Here is a 23,335-nt window from a genome sequence, read left to right on the forward strand (position 1 = left end):
AAAAAAAAAAAAAAAAAAAAAAAAAAAAAAAAAAAAAAAAAAAAAAAAAGCATAAAAAATAAATAAAAATTGGAACCCCATGTATATTATTGAAAATAAAAAAATCAGTTTATCTATGTATACATAGAGCGAGAGAGAGAGGAAACACATATTTAAAGAAAATAGCTATCATATAGCAACCTTGCACTCAACCAACAAAGCAGTCCCAAGAGAAATTTTCAGGCATTTCCAGTAAATACAGGACGATCAAATGGTTTTAACTTCTAAGAGATGAAAGATCTATTAATATATATATATATATATACAGAATATCCACTGACAGATCTATCACCTCAGGCGCCATCCATCTATATGTTCCAGTTTCCGCTGTCATGACTCCTTGGCTCTGGAATCGCGCGACACCAAAATCTGCCACCTTTACAACCTTGAACACAACAAGAGGGCATGCCTATTACTCGTGAGAAGATTGAAATTTTATCAGTACAAGCTCATAAAAGCACATCAATAGGCGTATATAGACTTATATCCATGCCCTCTATTAATTCTCCATAAGTTAAATGAAAGCGAACAGAATCCTCAGATGAGGCTGACTAAGTCAACAGGAAGTAATTGTAAGGTATACTATTGCAGAAAATTTACAATAAAAAAACATGATGTAAAATTGTGAGCTACGTTAACAGTTTCCTAACTTCATCTCTTTAAATGTTGGCATTACTATTTTTTAACAAGAGAATATCCAAAAGCTAAACAACCCAAATCCTGCTACAACAAACAACGAACAAAATATTGCCGACTTTGAAGTAATAATGAGTGTGTGCAATCGGTTCAGAAGTTACAGAAATGATCAAACAGCCAAAGGATCCTAGCAATATTAACCAATAATACAAAATGCCATAATGTTATGTACCAAATAGGTACAAAACGCCAATTCAAGAAAACAACAGACTAGTTCAAAGTAGCAGTTATACATGAAGACACCATATATATTTCATAGAGGATAACATGACACCACTTAATATATTGACCTTTACAGGCAGCTTGGGGCAACAGTGACTTAATTATTGATGATAGAGTGAATTACTTAGAGCTTAGAGCTATATCTCGTTTGTATAGCCGTTTCAGTTTGGTTACCCTGGTTTTTTACCCATTATCCAAGGGAGGGAATGACTTCTTTCAAACTCCAAAAAACTTTGAAATATATTTCATTTTAATTTTATTTTCCAACACCTAATACAAATAAAACCCGTTTGACATTAAAATAATCATTTAAGATGCCTACACTACTACAATTCAGAAGCTAACAAAGCAAATTGCAGTAAGAATAAGGTTCTAGTCTTACATGTTCAGTGTTCATTAGCAGATTTGCTGTCTTCAAATCTCTATGAATAATGTTATTTAAATGTAAGTATGCCATTCCTTCACAAACATCAATAGCAAACTTCAGCAGTTGCGACAGCTGTAACATGCAATGATTCTTGTGCAAGTACTCATAAAGACTCCCTCCAGGCATATACTCTGCAAGAAACAACGAATTAAGATTTATATTCCACAATACAAATAGAACACAAATACAATAAAACAGAAGAAAGAGAATTTAAGATCACACCAGTTGGAAAGACATTTCAAGGGTATAGTAAACATACAGTTGGAGAGACAGAAGTTGCAATAAAATTTCCCTACTCTCTTATTGTTGCAACAGTCATCCCTACTAAAAAATCACACCAAAGTTGTGATCCCTACATCACAAACTACTTTCATGTTAAACTGATTTTGTGGTCTTCCATCAAATTAGTTGATATCAAAATACTCTTGATCTCCAATGGAAACTGAGACAGCTTAATCAATATTTCAATTTTAGATTCATGCTCCCAGCCTCCCAGGGTACCAATTAGATAGACATGACATACTTATTCGTATTGAAATGGTAGAAAGATCAAAATGGGGAAGAAATTAGAGCCCTCACCTCAAACTCTATAACTACCTATCTACCCCACCTCAAACTCTTCATTTCTTCCCTGTGGTCTTCATCCAAAATTTTTTGTAACTATTGTTGATCTAAGACATGTTATTCCCAGGCTTTTGTTTATCTTAAGACAGTGAAAGTTTTTTTTAACACCTTTTCAAAGAGAAAAAAAAAATCATCAAACCAATTCTTTTCTTCCCCCCCACACCCACCCACCCACCCCCCCGTAGTAGACAAAATAATAATAATAATAATGAGTCCTTCGCTTCCTTGTGCTGTCTAATAACCATCACGAAGTATTGCATGACGAAGACACCAAGAAGTCTTGTCTATTTGCCAAAACTATTGTTAGGTCAATTTCAGACGGCCAACTTACTCTCTAAGGAAAGTGACTATTCCTGGTAACAAAGTTGCCGTCAATCAAAACCTTGCACTAGAACGTGAAGTTAGGAGAGCTTCAATAGACCAACTAACTTCTGATTGCTGCAGAACAGCACCTTTTTGCATGCAACTCTATTCGGTAGCAGGCGAACAATTATCAAGATAGATATGTAAACTACAGAAAAAGATCCTACAAGAGTGCTGTCTAATACCATCACGAAGTATTGCATGACGAAGACACTAAGTAGTCTTATCTATTCACCAAAACTATTGTTAGGTCAATTTCAGACGCCAACTTACTCTCTAAGGACGGTGACTATTTCTGGTAACAATGAGGCCCTCAATCAAAACCTTGCGTTAGAACCTGAAGTTAGGAGAGCTTCACTAGACCAACTAACTTCTGATTGTTGCAGAACAGCACTTTTTTGCATGCAACTCTGGTCGGTAGCAGGCGAACATTTATCAAGATAGATATGTAAACTAAGCAAAGATTGATGATGGAAAAAGAAGAAACAATAAAATAAAGAAGGAGCACTAGAGCAGAGATTTCTATACCTGTTACTATACACAAATGTGGAGAGTTTGTAGATGCACCTATAAAACGAACTACATTTTTATGCTGGACCTTCCTGCATATCAGATTAATTAAGATCCCTTCACAAAGGATGTATGGCGGTAGATACACCTATAACAAATTGATTAAAAACATAACTCTGGAAATTATCCCTCAATAATGTTGAGATAAAAGGAAACCATTATCAATGGGTAGGGGAAATGTGAATTGGAACATCAAAACAGTTCCAGGAATATGAAGATTTTTTAATCCGTAGCACCTAACCAATATTACTATCTGCTAAAAGATTATTTCAATACGAATGTATTTAATTCTATTACCATCACTGAATGCCAAGAATTTCATGAACATCATATTTTGTAATTCCACTTTCAGGAGTGCAAGTTTATTTCTGATTAGTTAATTGAACAGTCATAAATTTTAGGAAGTCTCTTTCCAAAGCCACCTATATGTAAAATAATCTAAACCTGATCACCTCTAGAAACAAAATAAAGAAAGATATCTCATAGGTTCATCACCATTTAGTCCATATACTTTGGATCATTCCATTTTAGTACTTTCAAGCGTCCAATATTAAACCATATACTTTTAATAAATCTTAAAATGATTCCACATGGTTAGTTTGAAGTTAATTTTTATCGAAATTAGCTATATAATAATAATTTCATTAAAAAAAACACGATGTGAATATGATTCAAAATTTTATAGGAGAAAGGCTAATAGTCTGTTTTTGGGGGAAAAGTTCACATAAACCAACGATAGGGACTATTTTTAAGGTTCATTGAAATAATAGGGAAAGTAAATTTGGACAATTGAAAGTACAAAAACCAAAATAGAACAAGCCCTAAAGTATATGGACCAAAATGATATTTTAACCTATTTCATAATATCTATCATAATGGGTGAAAAATGTGCATCTCCCAATGTGTACACTTTCAACATTTTTCATCTTTCTGTCTGCATTCCCTAAGTTCATAAACTCAGATTTGATAGTTTTCCAAAAAAATATTATTATCACACATCAAAATTACCTGAGAATTGCCACTTCTTGATTGAATTCATCCTCTAAATCAGCATTTAGATCTTCTGATCTTAATATCTTGACAGCTACATCTTGACCAAGATATAGTCCATGATACCTGTAGACGAGTAAAGCAAAATGAGTCACATAAAAAGGCTGTCAGAAATCAAAGAAAAAATAAATAGCAAACATCTAATTTTATCATATGAAATTTGAATGAATGGCAACGATGACTGCTTAATTTATATTATTATTATTATTATTTATATCAAGAGTGTTTGAGCCAGGTTGGAACAAATACTAGAGAGGTGGTCACAATAGCTTGAACTCACTCCCTCTAAGTCCTAGCTTGGACTCGTTCGCTCCAAACCCTTATTGACCATTAATGGTTGATGGTCACTTAACTTTATTGCTCAATTTGAAAATAATACAAGTCTTCAACTTCCATGTCACATATCACCACAATATACCCAGATGTAATTAATTCAGATGCAATTTTTGTAAGCTCCTAATAACGAAACCATGGTTCTAGACATAGTCAAATGAAAGTGTGTTTTTTGTTCAAACTTACAAATCACCACAAGATCCAGTTGCAATTTTTTCGCCAATCTTCAGCAACCGTCTATCTATTTCCCAATCTGCTGATTTTGTCTGGGCGTCTAATGCTTTCTTGACTGCTGAATGAGAGTGTGAAGAACCAGACCACGACCCCTGCATTTCAAAGTTGTGCATTATTTTCCTTATATTCTCTCTTCGGGAAGGAAAAAAGAGTGGAAATGAGGTTCAGGCAATAAAAAACAAATCACTAAAATTTTCATATGACAAAAAGACAAAAATAATAATTAGTTGAAGTATTATAACTTATTGATGCGGGCATTTGCTGCAAAAATATCTAGGGACTATTACTCATTCAGCAATAACCATTTCACTTAATATCTCTTATAAGGAATCATTTCCAAAAGACATAGTTTACCTCATATCTAGCAACTGCTTTTTCCATAGCTTCGTACAAGCCATCAGTTTCCTGGTCACAAGATTGCAAAGTCAGCAACATTTGGACTCAGCACAGATCCTGTCATAAAGGATACATAATACCAGTCCTCCTTAAAATATTAGAAGGTGGCAGTCCTGGGATAAACCATAATTTTTTAAGCAACCCGTCTGATACAATTTTCCATTTAAATTCTTAGATACAAATGCAAAATGTGAAGAATCTTTGTTAAACATCATATCCAATAATATCATACATGTTTTCATCTCTCTTTATTAATATCCGCCAGTGTCCAGATCAGCTTGCACATACCTCAATATATTAAGATGTCAAGATTCAACTGATGTGTACCTCAGCTATTCTTAGTAGTCAACCGTCCAACCCAACTACATTTGATTGCCAAAGCACCTCATAGACACTAAAGTTGATAAGACCACCATAACTTAACCTATTCTCTTTGACCTTTTTATTATTTACATTTTTACCCTAATTGACCACTAGGCCAATCCATAAAAATATTTAAAACAGACATGTTAAAAAACCGCCTAGTTGAATGGACAAATTTATTAGTTTGGATCCTAGCATAGAAATATCATTTATTTTGATTAATCTAAATTCATGTCATTTTCTTTTTCTTTTGTTTAGTTGTTGAGAGAAAAAAAGTTCTTTTAATTTCTTTTCTTTTTTTATAATTCCCTAATAGGGTAATCTTTTTTTCCACTAATACTCTTACTCCTTGATGGTAGATACCTTCCTTATGTTTAGATTATTCGTCTATTTACGTTCCCTTAGTGAATCTTTAGCCATGTTTATTTTGCCGTGACCTAAGTTTAAAAAAATATATAATAAAACTATGATCAATGATGATCCTAGGTGGCTGTTGCAAACATGCAACTTATAAGGCCGATGTCAGTTCTCAGAGTAAATCTACAGTTCTTCAACCAAGAATGTTTTTTATTTTTCTGGAGGCCAGAGAGAGACATGAGGAAGGTAGGACCAAGAAATAATGAGAGAAATAGGGAAAACTTTCAACAAAATAGCAAAGATATACCAGAGTTTACCATCATTCCATATGATAATTGCATATCATGCAAATTTTGGATATGATGAGTATAAGAGAATAAAACCACAAAATTCGACAAGATAAGATAGAAAATGTACAGTACAGAGGCCTAAACTATAAATTGAACATATATCACAATACTGTACCTCAGCAGGCCATCCATCCACCACAAATACATCCAAGGAGTAACCATCAGATGTTGAAAACACATGTGCTTCTCGAATGTTAAGTCCTATATCAGAAAGCAAAGCAGACAGCTAGAAAAAAAAATTGAAAACTTGTTAGGAAAAACCAGAGTGAATGCTACCACATTGACATTTTCATAATGTTGATCTACAGAAAAATGACAAGGAGAGAAGTCGAAATTATTCTCAACGCCTAGTATGAGCATTAAACGCCCCATAATTGTTCATTTACTGTCCATCTCAGATACAAGCTTCTAGCATTTTTAGCCCTCAATTTGCGTACCCTTGGGTTTGAAGATAGATATATTCCATGCGTTAAATTACATGCATTAATTGATGACCTCTCTGATAGTCAGAAGAACTTTGTGCTTGTGGTTCAATGCTGTCAAGGCCTTTTTTAGGGTTTTTAGTTATTCAGGAATAGAAGTCTTTCGGCAAGATTAGAAGGGTACCATGAAATTTGGGTCAATATATCTTTTCATTACTTCTTTACCGAGTACAAGCTTTTTATAATTACGTCCCTCCATCTATATACATTGGAAAGGTATTCCTCTTCTTACATTATATAGCCTTTGTTAGAAACAAGTAATCATATAGTCCTAAGTTGCACCTAAGGGTTCCCTCAAGTATATTTCATTCTTTCAATACAAAAGGTTTCTTGATGAAATAAAAATTCTCCCACCTGCCAAAAACATCTTGTGGACTCTAGTCGTTCAAAAGAGAGTGACAAACAGGTAGATAATTTAGCCACTAAAATTGATTCTTTTTAAGAAAAACTATCGAAAAGTTTCCACCCTTGCTAAAAGTTCTGTAGTTCCTTTCGATCCATCTACCAAAGACTGTACCAGAAAGCTAGTAAGAAATAATAAGCACCTATTACAAAACTAAGTGGACGGATAGTAACTAAAAAAGAAAAAATGATAAATTCTATAACTCCCATAAATGTGGAATTCCAACCTTGATATATGTCAGTTCATTTAGTACAGGAGCATTAAGAACAAGCCACCAAAGAGCATGCCTGGCTAATAAGGTTTGGCTTCTTAAAAGATTCATATACGAGACAATAATAAAAAATAAAAAAAACAAAAGATAATACACAGTCCAGCTTACCTGGCTAAGAAGCTTAGGCTTGTCAACAGTTGAAAATATCACTTCATGTACCGGTACGTGTGAAATACCCTGCCTGCATTGTGCTTTTATCAAACCTTAATTTCTTTTTACAGAGATGGCCAGAAATAATTATACGTAAAAAATGAACCCTAAGGAGAACTACAAGAATTTTCAGCATGATGAATCCACAGAAATACCAAATACGAACAGGCTTATGATAAATCATAAATTTCATTTTCTTCAATTAAATTGTACCTTTTAGAAAAACTTTCCATATGATATCTCCCATCCATGGCCTTTGAGTTCTTTCTAACATCCAGTTTTAAGTCCTCAAGCTTGGAACAAGGCTCAAAGTCAAGTATATTGCCCCTTATTCTGCAAATCAATGATTAAGAAACCAATTGACATAAATTATTTGTTGAAAGGAAACAAGGTGATTGGAGAGAGGGCAGCAGGGAGGGGAGAGGCAGTTGGCCTGTTGATGAAAATGCAATAAGCCCAAGAATCACCTCTTGTGTGACACTGGAAAACTTTTATCAGCTGCCTCATTAGATGAACCACTTAGAAGAATACTATCAAGTTCTTCATCGTCATTGCCATCTGTTTTAGTACATATGTGCTACAAAACAAAAAGAAAAATGTAGAGCAATAAAACCTCCGACCGCTAAAACAAAGCTGAAACAAACATGTGAACCTTTGGGGAAATGAAACAAAGTGATTGGAGTGAGGGCAGAGTTGCACGGGTATAAGAGAGATTAATACAGAGTATATCGATACGAGAGAACAAACATGTGAACCTTTGGGGAAATGAAACAAAGTGATTGGAGTGAGGGCAGAGTTGCACGGGTATAAGAGAGATTAATACAGAGTATATCGATACGAGAGATTGTTACAGAGTTACAAGGGTACAAAGAATCATTACGAAAAAAGGACAATAATTTCATACCTAAATGCAACAGGACAAGAGAAGAATCAAAATACAAAGATTTTATATCGACATTTCAGACCACCAACAAGTAAATATCCTCCTATCGTCTATATCCACATAATCGTTTTTCAGAAAATCTCTCATTTCTCTTGAACCAAATGACTGAACATAATGCAAAGTTTTCAGAATCCCAAAACAACTATTCCCTTATGATTGTCCTTAAAGTCAAAATTATCATTAGATCTATTTTGGCATGTGGACTACCAGAAAATAAATAAATAAACAAATAAATATATAATAAAAGGAAAAAAAATTACAGTACTTTTATATCTTACAAAATATGAATGACCAATGCAGCCACTAACTTATAGAACAGCTTATATCAATCAATATTCAGGAAAGAACATAAATCGTTGTCAAATTATATAACGTATTATCTTAATTCTTTTGTACAACCATCTGACTTTCTTCTGTGCAAACCATATTGCTGAAAATCCAGACAACCACATTCTAGATTCATTTTGTATTGTGTATTCGAGAAGATGCAGGGGCTGGGGAGGATTATATTTAACAAGCAGAATAGCATTCCTACCCTCCAGGTGCCACCGATGGCAATTTGATGCAGTCCGTCGCAATGTGCCATCCTCAGTTTTTTTTCTCTGATATTAGGAAGTTCGACCTTCAGCAGTTGTGGTTATGACCCCATACACAGTAATTCCAACTTGTCCCTCTCTAACTAGTCATCAATAGGAAACTGATAATATCTCTCTCTTTCTGCAAGCATTTTTCTAATTTTTGCCTCAGGTTATATGTTTTCACCATATGTTTGGGATAATCACACTCTATGCACAAAACTATAAGAACGTTTAGAGCCAAGCAACAATACCCATTAGTTTCCTCTACAAATTTAACAGATAGAATTGAAAAAATACCTCGAGAAAGCGAATGTGGTAAACAGGGCACTTCTCTGGATCCTTTGCTAGAGAAAGAAGATTTTGATGTAACACAACATCTTCCACCTTTTCCATGTTAACATCAAGTCCATAACTGACACAGAATAATTATCAAAAACGAAGTTAATAATTTAAGAAGAATGGAGTAGACCCTCCCTACCCAAAAATACCATATAGCGATGTGATTTTTATAGGTTTTACTCCTATACTTGCCTGCCATTCAGAATTCCATCTTCTATTTTCCAATGAGAAAACATAATCAAAAAGATCATAAAGTAGGGGATGAAGATAAGCCATAAGCGCCAAGCCCAAGCCATTGGATTATTATTTGAAAAAAAAACTGAAGTAGTTTTTTATAACATTAGTAAATTTCTTATCCAAAAAAGTCTGAGGTGACACAATACAAGTTTAAAAATTCTATAGTACTTCAAGTCTTGATCCTTATGTTCAAAAAATCTGCCTTTCTTTTCCACTCACAAGTACTACCAAAGAGCTCAGCAAGCATAAGAGATGTGATAGCAAAAAAATTTAATCATCAAAATAAAATTTAAAGCGCTTTAATCTGTTCCCTGTGTCTCCAAACAAACTACTAAATACTTTCAGTTCTCATCTAAATTTCAGTAACTTCATCAGAAATACATCATTTTCTAAAGTCAGAAGATGCACTGATGAACTCGGAACATATTAGTTTTGTAGGGAAGAAAATGTTGAAATGTGAAGGACTTTTTTAATGGAACAACTAAGGCAATAACTACAGTGATGACAAGTAAAAATGCTTCCCAAACTCTGAATGGAATCAGAGAAGTACTTTTATTAAAATGAACTCATATAATAGAAGTGAAACATTGTGAAAGAATAAAAAACGCAAGTGCAATATATGACCCTTAGCTAGCATGATGAATAGAGACTTTATCTTATTAAAGGTCCAGTCAACAAATAGGATGATCAAGTTGAGGGCAACCTCGTCTTCCCCTAACGTTCTTTCAAGGCCAAAGCAAAAGTTCAGTGAACCTCACAAAGATCACTTACGGTTACTCCTTGCTCTTAGAGTGAGTTTTCTTATAACCTTAAAAGCTAAGTAGCTAGTGGCTGTTCGTCTATCTAAGTGGTAGGATGAGCCTGAACTTTTTGTTTTTAAGAAGTGACACCATTTAGGATCAAATTTCTCACCTCGGCCATTGAATAGCTAGGAAAGAAGAACAATATCTCACCATTTATGGAAACAACGTTAGAGGGCTCTTTAGAATATTATGTATCAGGACCATGACTGACAACAACACTTAAAAAAGATTCATTGGTAAGAATAAACTGAACATTTTACATGTTGCTATGAACACGAGTTCTAAATTCTAATGTCTAAAGTACAAGTCAATTATAAGCATCTCAAATAATTATGTGCCTCCAGCTCCAAGGAGCATTCATGTAAAACAACTAACCTTTCTCTTGACTTGAATATAAATGGTTATTTTCGTAATCAATATAATTGTATTCTACAGCATATCAACCTTCAATCTACAGCATATCAACCTTCAATCAAATTACACATGAACTCTCGCCTTCATCCATATCATGACTACGCCATTGTTCCTTCATTGTTTGTAATATTTAAGCACTAAGATGTTAAGCTGGGAAGTTCAACCTTACTACAAACAAGTAAAAATGCAATCCAAATTTAATATATATCGTCTAGTAATAATTATTTAAAAAACCAATGAAGTCTCAATTAACCATTCAATTTCTGAACACGCTTTTAAAATATGACCTAAATTTTAAAAACTAAAACAAGCAATTAAAAAGAATCCGTTCTTTGGTATCAAAAACAGAAAATTCAAAAAAGAAATCGTCATCTCACGAACCCTCCCAGCATCAGAATACAGCATATCAATTAGCAGAGGTGGTAGGATTATGACAGACATGTGATAGAAAGGAAAAATCCCCCCACCAAAATCAGGAATCACTAATCAGCTTCCTAATTCAGTTAGACAAACTACATCCACTACAAATTCCTAGGAAAAAATCGAAAAGCAACTAAAGCAAAGGATGCAAAAAGCACTTACACTAACACTCACACCATTAAAGCAACTCAAAATCAAACACAAAAAGAGAGTGAAAACACATAGAAAACAGAAAATAAAACAAAGCTAGAAACAAAAAGTCAAAAATCCAAATCAGAGTTAAAAATATCGAATGAAACTACCTTGGAGGCAAGCGATTGAAGTGTGCATCCAAGTTCTCACGAAACAGTGGATTAGAAGCGGCCTCCTCATGTCCACTCTCAACCAACCGAGTATAAACATCGTTCCGAATATCGTGGACACCACAGAAGGCACCGAAGCTTCGAGGCGGCGAAGAACTCTCTCCAACACCTTCAACGAAATCCATATCCACCAAGGAATCAACAGAGACGAGGAAAAGCCATTAGGAAAGAAAGCGAGATTGGGAAAAATTGGGGGAGAAAGGCAGAGAAGAAGATTAGGATATTTATTGCTCAGTAGAGAGGATCTTTGACTGCTGAAGAATCTTGAGGAAGAAGATGGACTGGTTTGGTAATTTGGAGTGAAGCGGGAGGGCAATTTCGTCATAAAGACTTTGAAATTTGAGGCCAAATAAATAAGCGAATTTCAAATTTCGAAGGTTGTTTTAATAGTTTCTATTTATACTCTCAGGAAGTTGGTGCAGAATGGAAATGGATACTGGATAGAGTCTGTATAAGGCTGACGTGTCAAAAACGAAGAATGTTCTGTTTAATTGACGAAAATACCCTTCCGTTTTGCTTTTAATTACGAGATGATAATTAAAGTCCCCACGCGGTTCTGTAATCTCAACCAGTTGGCTGCAGGTCATATCCAATTAACAGCTGTAAAATCTGAGATCCTCATCAATTTTTACCAATAACTTTTTAAAACTATATTCTTTTAATTTTAATTATATTTTTAAAAGTGATATTCCATATATTATAAAAATATTTATAGGTATTTTTAAGTTTTTAAGACGGGTATTAATTATTAAAAAAAAATCAAAACTGTAATGTATTTATAAACATTATTTAAAATCAACCCGTAAAAATCTGGTCGATAATTCATTTTTAAGTGTGTGTGTCTTTCAACGATGACCTGTACTCCAAATTGAAGTACCTGTTGAGGATTATTGGGAGTGAGTCCCAAGTTGCCTGATTTAAAGAATGATCATGAGTTTATAAGTGGGAAATACTATCTCCATTGGCATGAGTCCACCCACCCTAAGCAAAGACACGAGAGCTTATGCTCAAAGTAAACAATATCATACCATCGTGAAGAGTTGTGATACCTAACAGTAAGATTTTCATCCCGATGTTTGAAGTATGCGAATATGTTGTGCACAGCTTCTGCGTGTATAAAAGTAACATGCACAAATTCCGACATTAAAGTTACTTGCTGATTATTTAACTTTACTAATTATTTTTAATTAATAAGACAACAAAGGTACCATAAACATTTATTAAGTCGAGTTGTAATAGATCATATAAATAAATATATGAAAAAATTAATTTAATTATCTTTGCCTCCTCACAAATATCAAGATATTTTCTCTCCTCAACCCTATCCTCACAAAATCAAATACCATAAATAAAATATTATTTTAGTCACAATCTAACTTAATCATATATTTGTCCAATTATGCCCTTAAATTGTGAAAATACCATTTAAACCCATGCACTTTCAAATGTAATATTATTTTATTTTTATTTTTATTTTTTTCAATTTGAAAGTACAATAAATAAATAAAGGTTGACTCTTGCTTATAACGATATTTCTACTCCAAAAGAGTTTTAAAAGCAATTACACTTTTCTCATAATTATTTTTTAAATAAATAAAAAAATTTAAGTATATATATATTTTATAATTTAGACTAAAAAGACCAATGGGGGTAGAAACGTAAATCTAACACCTGACGTGGCTTTCTAGGAGATTCCAAAGCGGAATCACGTGATTCGGGCGATGTCGGCTCTCCTTTCGTTTTCCGTAAGAATATTCAATTACTTATTTTCTGGGGCCCACCCTTCCACATGTGTATGCCCTCCCGACCATTTATTTTTTTACCCCCAAAAATATCATTTGTACATTAATTTTAATTAATTAATTAATTAATTAATTTTGTAATATTCTCGCCTGCGTCTGTAACTCCCCAAATTCACCGCTAGCAAATATTGTCTTCTTTGAGATTTTCCTTCCGGACTTCCCCTCAAGGCTTTAAAACCCGTCTCCAGAAGGTTTCCACACCCTTATAAATGGTGGTTTGTTCTCCTTCCCAACCATTGTCCTCGCTAACACTCTTTCCTTCCTCCAATCGATATGGGACCGCCCCCAAATCTATCCCCTTTGGGGCCAACGTCGTTACTGGCACACCGCCTCGTGTCTACCCCCATTCGGGGAATAGTGAGAAAGGCTAACACATCGTCCGGTGTTTGGCTCTGATATTATTTGTAACGGCTCAGATCTACCGCTAGCAGATATTGTCTTCTTTGGGCTTTCTCTTTCGGGCTTCCCCTCAAGGCTTTAAAACGCGTTTGCTAAGAGAAAGGTTTCACACCTTGATTTGTTCTCCTCTCCAACCAATGTGGGACATCGCAGCGTCTATTGTCAAACCCTACCAAAATATATTCTCAATCACGAGGCTAGTTGATAGCTCATAAATTAAAAGATCTTATATTAATTATATTTGGAGATAAAGTTAAATAAATTTATAAATGATTATGAAAGGCGTGCATAATTAAGTCATTAATAAAAGGGTGAAGATTCAATAATTTTTCATTATCATCACATGTGAACTTAAATTGTACTCATCTTCATTTCTCTCTCTCCTTCCCCTTGGCAAGAGCACACGGCGCAACATTCTTGATTCCAGCACATTTCCCTCTCGAGCGCGAATCCTCGGGCTAGCCACTCAGGTTCCGTTTTCATCTTTGTAACTGTCTCTTTCGTTTACTTTCCGGTTTTGAGATCTGTTTGGAGTGTAAGTTTTGATTGGTTTTTGAGATCTGGAATAGAAACAAAGAGAAAGAGTTGTTGAGAGGAAGATTAGTGAGATATGGTTGGCAGCGCGATGGGGATGAGTGAGAAGAACGGTGAGGCTGAGATTTTGATCGTAGATTTGGATCCCAATGGTGTTTTTTTGGAGTCTCTAAGCAACGGCGTGGATCTCGATGGAGAACATGATGCGGAATTGAAACAGAATGGGAAGAGGGAGATTGTGCTCGGTAGAAATGTCCACACTACTTGTTTCACCATCACCGAGCCAGATGCCAATGATGAATCCACTGGTGACAAGGATGCTTACATGGCTAGTGTGTTGGCTCGCTATAGAAAGAATCTCGTCGAGAGGACTAAGCATCATTTAGGTTTTTTAGTTTCTTGAAACCTCTGTCTTGTTTCGGGTTGCGAAATTGAAATGTTCGTTGTTCTGATTTGGATTTGTATTTCTGATATTTGTTTTAGGTTACCCTTATAATTTGGACTTCGATTACGGTGCTCTGGGTCAGTTGCAGCATTTCTCGATTAACAATCTCGGCGATCCGTTCATTGAAAGCAATTACGGTGTGCACTCGAGGCAGTTCGAGGTTGGGGTTTTGGATTGGTTTGCTCGTCTTTGGGAGATTGAGAAAAACGACTATTGGGGTTACATTACAAATTGTGGCACCGAAGGCAACCTTCATGGGATTCTCGTCGGGTTAGTTACATTGAGTTTGATTTACTCTTATGTACGGTGTTTATGTATGCTTTTTTAGCAGTGGTGAATTTTTTTTTTTTTTTTTTTTTTGTAGGAGAGAAGTTTTGCCAGATGGGATTCTATATGCTTCTCAGGAATCTCATTATTCCGTTTTTAAAGCGGCTAGAATGTATAGAATGGACTGTGTGAAGGTTGGAACTCTGATATCTGGTGAGATCGATTGTGCTGACCTTAAACTCAAGTTGCTTGCTAACAAAGACAAGCCAGCTATACTCAATGTCAATATTGGTAAATTCTCTTTCCTTTTATTCATGTTTGCAACTAGAAAGGGGATCATATTCGTTTTATTGGTGGGAATTGAGGGAATTCTTGTTACAGGAACCACTGTGAAAGGAGCCGTGGATGATCTCGATCTTGTGATATCAACACTCAACGAATGTGGATTCTCGAATGATCGGTTCTATATTCATTGTGATGGGGCATTGTTTGGACTTATGATGCCTTTTGTCAAACGTGTAAGTGACTTTTTTACCTACTTACAATTTTCGATAGGGCATGTTCAGACTTCCGCTAATTTTTTCTTTACATCTCACACGAGGTAAATGCCCCGTGCTCGATCTTAATTGCATCCATAAGATTTAAATTCTTGTAGGTTGTGTACTGACTTGAAGGAACTTGGTTACTATCCCATTTGGGTCCTATGCCTTGGAGCCTTTCCAATGAGCTACGCTCTAAATGCTAGTTAAAATTCACACAACTACCCTCATCCCTCTAATGATTCTATATACATATCTATTTTCTTCCAAGTTACTGCACCTTTTTTCTTTTGGGTTTTTCCGACTGCCTTCTAATTCTTTCAGAAAGGGTGGTTGCTACTTTCCTATCTTACCGTAGTTCTTTGTTGCTAATTGTGGCCTCCTATCCTATCAATGTTACTTTTACCTTTTTACCCTCACCTATTCCAAAGAATACTCTCTTTTTCATACTGCGTCTGCAAGCACAAAGTTGGCTTGGGCTTCCAGTCATCATCATACACCTGATGAAAGAGCTTTGAAGGCAGCATTGCTCTCCTTCACTCACACAATATTGCTGGACCAAACGTTCTCCTGCTGTCCAAGATTCACCACCATTCCTACTATCAGCCCTTGTTAGAGTTTGGATGTTGCATCAATCTTGTTGTGGCTGATCATCTAAAATGACTAGCTAAACATCATTGACTTGGTCAGAAATGACCAACAACTTAATATCATACATAATCATCAAACAATGCATTTTAACTATCTTTAGGATTTGGCCTGAACTATTTATTAGATTCTTGCACATTATGCACCTCTTTCTTGCTGCCTATCTCCTTGAAAACAATGTTTGACGTGCATGTGTTAAGCATATCGATAACATTTCATATAAGCTAGGTTTAAACTCTTCTTCATAGTGTGATTGGGCCCTATTATGGTAGAACCTAGTGAACCAAGCATACTTCCTAACCTTCTATAAACCTTAGTGTTCATATCATTTATTATTTTCTTTTGCTCAAAATGTTTTGATATCAAAGGGAGTCTTCGTCTTGACAACCGAGTGGATATCAAGGAGAGTCTCAGTTTAGGCGACAAACTTATCTGGTTATGGAGTTACTTTGGTAATAGTAATAATGTGGGAATTTAGACTTCCCCCTATCTGTTAAAGCTATGACATTCCTTCGATCTAGTGGTAGTATATAAGATTTTTGCTCCCCACTTCAAGTATTGACCCAGTCTTCCAAATCTCACAACTAATGGTTGCTAAGCAAAGGCAGAATGGAGAAGGAACCCTTCTTACTTCGTCTTATGTGAAGGAAATTATATAAAAACATTACAATTTTAAAGTTGTCTCTCTACTTTGTCTCTCTCCTACCTATACTTTCAGAATTGAAAGATTATAGGTATAAAAAATGTAATTGCATGTAAAATTTTGCCCCTCTATTTGAACTACTTTTTGTACTAACATTTGATTAGTGATCGGCTGAACTATTTTCATACACGTTAAAGCTTTAAAACATACTCGCGATTATGTTTTGGTTTTATATTCCCCTTCACTGTTGTCTTGCATGAAATGAAAGCAAATATAGAACTGGGTATCTCTGTTTTTTTCTATTTCTTTGCTGGTAATTTTCAATCTGAATTTCTGTAATGCATCCCGGCTCACTAGTGTTGTTTTTGAGCAGGCACCAAAGGTCTCGTTTAAGAAGCCCATTGGAAGTGTTAGTGTTTCTGGTCATAAGTTCATTGGATGTCCAATGCCTTGTGGTGTTCAACTTACAAGGTTGGAGCATATAAATGCCCTCTCAAGGAATGTTGAGTATCTAGCCTCAAGGGATGCCACAATCATGGGAAGCCGGAATGGCCATGCTCCTATCTTCCTTTGGTATACCCTCAACAGAAAAGGCTACACAGGATTTCAAAAGGAAGTTCAGAAGTGTCTCAGAAATGCACACTACCTGAAAGGCCGGCTTCTTGACGCAGGAATTAGCGCAATGCTGAATGAACTTAGCAGCACCGTCGTGTTTGAACGACCTCGAGATGAAGAGTTTGTTCGTAGGTGGCAGCTTGCATGCGAAGGAAATATTGCTCATGTTGTGGTAATGCCCAATGTTATCCAAGAGAAGCTGGATGATTTCATAGCAGAATTGACCGAAAAACGCTCAACCTGGTATGCTGAAGACAAAGATCAACCTCCTTGCCTCGCAGCAGAGTTGGGGAAGGAAAACTGTGCTTGTAAGTTGCACAGGACTTGATATGCTTTTATTGTAGCTTTATTATGTTGCGTTGCTTATTTCTAGTGAAACTCTAGATTCACTTGAATTCTGGTTGTTATAGTCGTGTGTTTCGAGTATTAATGAACGGCTGTAGGCGAGTATTCCGAGTATCAATGAATAATAGTATGTTCTAGAACTCCTCCCTCATCACTATTTATCTATTTGTAGATACTGAACCAAATAATTGTTGAATAAATATCTGATCTCTCTCAGGGAACTTGATATTAGATGAGGAGAACAGCTCGTTCATAACAAGAAATATGATTTGGTCGCTCATAAAGAAGAGAGGCCCTATTATTTGCTGAGTGGTAGTACAATACAATCCTCAATCATCAAAGAGATAATACAGCTTCTATACACATGTATTTGTTTGTTTTTACAAATATACTCAATACAAATTCAAATGTAGAAGACACATGCTGCTACAATTCCTTAGCTTTCGAAATAAAATATTACTAATATCAAGTAATGGATTAGCTGAAGATGTTACTCAGGAAAAGAGGAAAAGCCATTCCAGGAGAATCGATAACTGACCGGGAGTGGCTGGTTATGCTCCGAGAAGCTGCGATGGTGGAGCATCATAGCAGCAGTAGCTATTACTGTTGATGATTCTGAGAGTTGCCAAACTGATGCAAGGATGGCTGGAGAGTATGGAATTGAGGGGGTAGCGCCCCTCCTCCAATGTTGAACGAGCTGCCATTTGCAACAGGCAATTGAGCTGCAGCTATCTTCAGCCGTTGCACTTCCTCCTTCAATGTCTCGTTCAGTGCTGTAATCCACCACCTCAAGTTACCATTTTTATATGAGCCATAGTAAGTAAGAAGATGAATGATGAAGAAGAACCACACATACCATCTCTGAGTTGGGCCTGTTGCTCCATGGCCTGCAGCCTTAGTTTAAGCTCTCTGTTTTCAGTAGTCAATTCAGTGGTATCTCTCTGCACCATATTAGATTACAAGGCTTGATTTAATCAACAGTTTCCACACCTTTTCTAATTCATCAAGAAACCCACAAATTATAAAGCCTGATTATCTGTTCAACAGTTCTTGAAAAGTCAAGATCACCAGTTCCTCCATCAGCACAACAAATTAACAAGTCCAGTTGATAGCTACAGCCCACCCGTGAGACTTGTAAAGTAAGAACAGATAAAAGATTATTGTTCTGATCCCCTTTCCCCTTAAGCTACAACAAAATAGAAGCTATACCTGTAATACAGTGACCTGTGCAGAAAGGGAAGTCGCTTCTGATTGAAGCATCTGCACCTTCTTCTCTAATTCGTTTGTGTAACGTATTTTCCTCTCCTTGGATCGTGCAGCAGATTGTCTGTTCGCCAGGATCCTGAAATGGAAGATTAATCCCAAACGGATCATGAATTAATCAATGTTTAACAAAACTGGCTTATAGACAGCGACTCATAGATTCAATAATCCAAGCAGAAAATGACGGATGAACAACCTCTTAGCTCTTTTAGGGTCCATCAAAGCAAGCTCAGCGAGTTTATCAGGTGCCATGGCCTTCCTGGAGCAATCAATTACGCCGGTGGATTCCGCTTCAAACGACGAGGTCAAAGCGCCATCCATGGAATTGCTATGTCTATGGCGACCGATCTTCTTCTCCCCGACCGTTACCCTCCCGCCAAGTACCTCACCGTCGCTGCCGTCTCCGGCTATCCCTAAGCCGTCGAAGAAGTCTGAATCCATCGACAAACTCCGGCAGTGAGCACCAAAGAAGTCTGAAGCCGAGGTATCGTTACTAGCTTTAGGTTTCGAGGCAGAGGCGTCGTCAGGGGACTTTGAATTGAAGGAATCGAGAGCCATACGAGCGCCCACCGGCGTCGGAGACGGCGACGGCGAGGGAGAACGAAGGGAAGATGATAAATCGTGGTCGGGATGATCGAAGAGGAGAAGATCGTCGAAATTAGCAAAGCGGAAAGATGTATCGGAGTGAGAACGGCGATGGTGATAGCCACGGTGTGGAGTCTCCGGCATCTGTTCTATGTCCATCCTCGTCGCCGTCTGCGGCGGTTTCCGGGCGGTGAAGTTCAAATCCATCATCAAAACTTAAGATGAACTACAGAGGAGAAAGAAAGTAGCTGAGCGAGCTCAAGTTTTGGGCATGGTTAAGAAGAAGAAGCTATTATAGCGGGATTAGTGGGGTGAGATTGTAATTTTCTAAAATGAAGGGTCAAAAACACAATAAGAGGAAAAAGTGGGCATTACTTTGCTTTCATATTATCAAAATTTGGTGGTATTGTGTAATTTGGAGGAAGTTATTTCAGTTGTAAAAAAACAGAGAAAATAAAATAAAAATAAAAAGTATTCAACAATCATTCCATAGGTAAAGGCCAAATTCAAATAATCCAAATCTCGACCTTGTGGTGTCTATAACGACCCAGATCCACCGCTAGCAGATATTGTCCTCTTTGGATTTTCTTTTTCGGGCTTCCCCTTCCACACCCTTATAAATGGTGGTCTGTTCTCCTCTCCAACTGGGTTTTCCTTTTCGGGCTTCCCCTTCCACACGTAAATGGTGGTTTGTTCTTCTCTCCAACCAATGTGGGACATCACAATCCACCCTCCTTGGGGCCCAGCGTCCTTACTGGCACACCGCCTTGTGTCTACCCCCTTCGAGGAACGGCAAGAAGGCTGACACATCGTCGTGTCTAGCTCTGATACCATTTGTAATGCCCCAGATCCACTGCTAGCAGATATTGTTCTCTTTGGGCTTTCCCTTTCAAGCTTCCCCTCAAGGCTTTAAAACGCGTCTCCTAGGGGAAGGTTTCCACACTCTTATAAATGATGGTTTATTCTCCTCCCCAACCAATGTGGGACATCACAATGTCAAGTCGAGCATAGAATGTTTTTCTATATTTTAACGTACGAACTAAGTTATTATTGTATAGAAGACTGAAATGAATTGATACAGTGTCATATTAATTCATGTCGTGATCTACAACCTTTATCAGTTGAGCTATCTACCTCGAGACCCAGCCACTTGGAGATCGAAACCTGCAAGTCATCCAAGTCTAATCAGTTGAGCTACCAACCTCGAGACCACACACCCTTGAGGTGTTTCGATGATAGAATAATTAGCCCTGAAATTATAATATATAGTTGTAATTAAGTTAGAGAAATTAGGTTAGAAATGGATTGAGGTGTTTCCATCCCTACCGACACTTATAATCCATGAATCAAATTGACATCTTACCATTAACGATTAGACAACATGACTTCATTTAGACTTCATTCATGAATTAAGGTAGAAACAATAATAAATAAATAAATAACTTTTTTTATTCATATTTAAGACAAATAAATTTGACCAAACTATATACATCTGACTTAATTTTGTATTATTAAAAGTTTAGAGAATATATTTTACGTAGGATTTATGACTAATAGAGCATATATCGTAGATTTGGAACGTTATTGTGTTATGTTGAAGTTCAGATTGCTTCAAAGACGGTATATTTTACGTTGTTATTGAGGTAAGTAGATCGGATGAATAGTGTGACGTGTGCTATATTGTATAATCCAAGAACATGATGATTATGATATATGCTATGCCCTGATGATTTTTTTGTAAATATTAATGTTGTATTACAACTTATGTTATATACTGTGAGGCCTCGTGTATGTTTGTAATTCATTAGACATGAAATGAAAGGAAAAGGAATAATGATGTACAATAAATGCTATCCCAGAAGCGTAATGTTCGAGTCCCGATGAGGTATTAGATACCTGATATTTCCTATTGAGCCAAAACTTCTGGGATTATATTGAGAGTCTTGGAAAAGTCTCACGAAGTCAAGAAAAATGTTGAAGAATTAGAAAAATGGTATCAAAGCCAGACACGGGACGATATGCCAGTGATGAGGTTAAGCCCCAAAGGGGGTGGACACTAGGCAGTGTACAAGCGAGAAAGCTAGCCCCAAAAGGGGTTGATTGGAGGGTCCACATCTATTAGAGAGAGGAACGAGGACGTTGAGCCTCAAAAGGGGGTGGATTGTGAGATCTCACATCGGTTGAAGAAGAAAACGAAACATTCTTTATTAGGGTGTGGAAACCTCTCCATAGCATACGTGTTTTAGAAACTTTGAGAGGAAGCAGAGAAAGCCCAAAAAAGACAATATCGGCTAGAAGTGAATTGTTAAACATAGGTTACAGACCGTGATATGAGTTTTGTGGGTTCTTCGTGTGCAAAAGTAGTGCACATTGTCTTGGAAAACATTAAAAAATAAATAAAAAAAAAATTTATATATCATGTTATTTTAAAGGAAAAATATTTTTTAGTGACATTTTTATTTTTTATTTTTTATTTTTAAAATATTAAAAAAAAACTTTAATAAAATAACAATTATTTAATAGATTAAAAGTGTTGAAGGAAAAAAAAAAGTAATTTCTTTATTAAAAATAAAAATATACATAGCCCATTGTGTTATGTGGTATAATGGGCCAAAGCCCAAAAGATCTATATTGCTTTTCAATTAGTGGGCCTGATTCTTTCGTTGAAGCCCAATATGGATCCAAAGACAAAGGATGGTCCAACTTCAATTTGGGCCTTACTTATATCTTGAAACCAATCAAATCACAAAATTTCAACCAACCAATAAGCGGAGTCAACTCAACATCTCAGCAGCGGGATTGAATATCCGAATCGAGTCAGAGTTCACGCCCCCGCCTTGAAAAAACAGGACCACAGATCACACGATAGAAGAACACCCAAGACAAAAGATGCACACTCCTCGTGAAAATATTCATCTTCATTGGAGTTTTTAGTAGTAGTCGTGACCAACAACCATCAGTTGTCAGCTCGTAGGTAACGCGAGAGCTTCAACCCCGATTCCTAGTAACACACCCCACACACAAGTACCACCCGACAAAAGGTGGACGAAAGCTACAGACTTTACACAAGTTTCATTTGATATATCTTTTCACAACTCTCTTAAACATTCTCACACACCCATTTTATTCACGACACCTAATATATAAACAAAACCGAGAGTTTTCGTATAATGACCTAAATATGCACATTCAAGTGCTCTAGACACTTCCTAATCGATTGTTGCCCGTCAAGTCCAATTCCAATTGGGGTCGTAGACTCCTCAACCTCCTACATAGTTAAATTTAAATTTTTTAAACATATAGCCAAGAATAAATTCGATCTATATTTCCGAGCTCACATAACACATATTTGAATCTAGACTTTACGGTCGTATATTTTTCCACTCAATTATAATTAAAAAAAAAAATCTTAAGAGATAATTACAAGTCACATCAATTTTTTTTAATTAAAATCGAAAATCATCGCACATTTGAATACAAACGTAAGCCACTAAATAACGATCATTACGGGCTTAACTATAATTACAAGTGAAATTAGTTTTTAATACTTATATTAAGATCATGATTTGGGTAAGATTAAGAACAAATGAATGGATGGATTAATAAGATTATAAAAGGCCAAAAAAGTTGGATTTAGTTGAATAAGATAATGGTATAGTTGGTGGTGGTCACGTGGATTGCACACTCTTCAATAATATTTTATATTATCTTCCTTAGTCTCCACACTTGGTGTAATCCTTCTCACCATTCCAATATTATTTTTGTTTTCTCAAATTATTTAAATATTCTTTACATTATTAAAAAAAAAAAAAAAAAAAAAAAAA

The 23,335-nt window shown here is 36.0% G+C and overlaps 3 protein-coding genes across 10 annotated transcripts in view; 1 reads left to right on the plus strand and 2 right to left on the minus strand.

The window, feature by feature from the left end:
* LOC111461595 (serine/threonine-protein kinase STY8-like) overlaps positions 1-11,784 on the minus strand; it is a 14,662-nt gene extending 2,878 nt beyond the window's left edge. For 3 of the 7 annotated variants that reach the window (XR_002713608.1, XM_023105191.1, XM_023105182.1), the window contains exons 1-12: positions 11,367-11,783; positions 9,149-9,263; positions 7,798-7,907; positions 7,544-7,663; positions 7,289-7,361; positions 6,140-6,250; positions 4,913-4,963; positions 4,511-4,650; positions 3,950-4,057; positions 2,900-2,973; positions 1,340-1,515; positions 332-448 (exon numbers count right to left, since the gene is read on the minus strand). Coding sequence is in view for 6 of the 7 variants with exons in the window: in XM_023105191.1 (XP_022960959.1) it covers positions 332-448; positions 1,340-1,515; positions 2,900-2,973; positions 3,950-4,057; positions 4,511-4,650; positions 4,913-4,963; positions 6,140-6,250; positions 7,289-7,361; positions 7,544-7,663; positions 7,798-7,907; positions 9,149-9,263; positions 11,367-11,551 (1,380 nt within the window). In the remaining variant the exon portion in view is untranslated. Of the gene's footprint in view, positions 1-331; positions 449-1,339; positions 1,516-2,899; positions 2,974-3,949; positions 4,058-4,510; positions 4,651-4,912; positions 4,964-6,139; positions 6,251-7,288; positions 7,362-7,543; positions 7,664-7,797; positions 7,908-8,808; positions 9,059-9,148; positions 9,264-11,366 lie in introns of those variants that run through there. The other 4 variants (XM_023105200.1, XM_023105211.1, XM_023105218.1 and 1 more) reach the window with 4 other exon arrangements.
* Positions 11,785-13,944: 2,160 nt separating this feature from the next.
* On the plus strand, positions 13,945-17,804 carry LOC111458212 (serine decarboxylase). 2 transcript variants are annotated; one of them, XM_023100726.1, is made up of 6 exons: positions 13,945-14,097; positions 14,197-14,547; positions 14,645-14,876; positions 14,971-15,164; positions 15,255-15,391; positions 17,077-17,646. In XM_023100726.1, exons 2-6 carry the CDS (start codon positions 14,238-14,240, stop codon positions 17,644-17,646), a joined length of 1,443 nt encoding a protein of 480 aa, XP_022956494.1. In that variant the 5' UTR covers positions 13,945-14,097; positions 14,197-14,237. The 2 variants fall into 2 exon arrangements, with proteins under 2 accessions (XP_022956494.1, XP_022956502.1); XM_023100734.1 differs by lacking the exon at positions 13,945-14,097 and having other exon boundaries at positions 14,238-14,547; positions 17,077-17,804.
* Positions 17,805-17,916: 112 nt separating this feature from the next.
* On the minus strand, positions 17,917-19,790 carry LOC111458227 (transcription factor VIP1-like). Its single transcript, XM_023100743.1, has 4 exons — positions 19,123-19,790; positions 18,873-19,005; positions 18,520-18,604; positions 17,917-18,436 (listed from the first exon to the last, which is right to left on the minus strand). Exons 1-4 carry the CDS (start codon positions 19,719-19,721, stop codon positions 18,264-18,266), a joined length of 990 nt encoding a protein of 329 aa, XP_022956511.1. The 5' UTR covers positions 19,722-19,790; the 3' UTR covers positions 17,917-18,263.
* Positions 19,791-23,335: the final 3,545 nt, after the last annotated feature.

This window comes from Cucurbita moschata, unplaced genomic scaffold (genome assembly GCF_002738365.1).
Source record: "Cucurbita moschata cultivar Rifu unplaced genomic scaffold, Cmos_1.0 Cmo_Scf00002, whole genome shotgun sequence".
NCBI classification, from domain to species: Eukaryota; Viridiplantae; Streptophyta; class Magnoliopsida; order Cucurbitales; family Cucurbitaceae; genus Cucurbita; species Cucurbita moschata.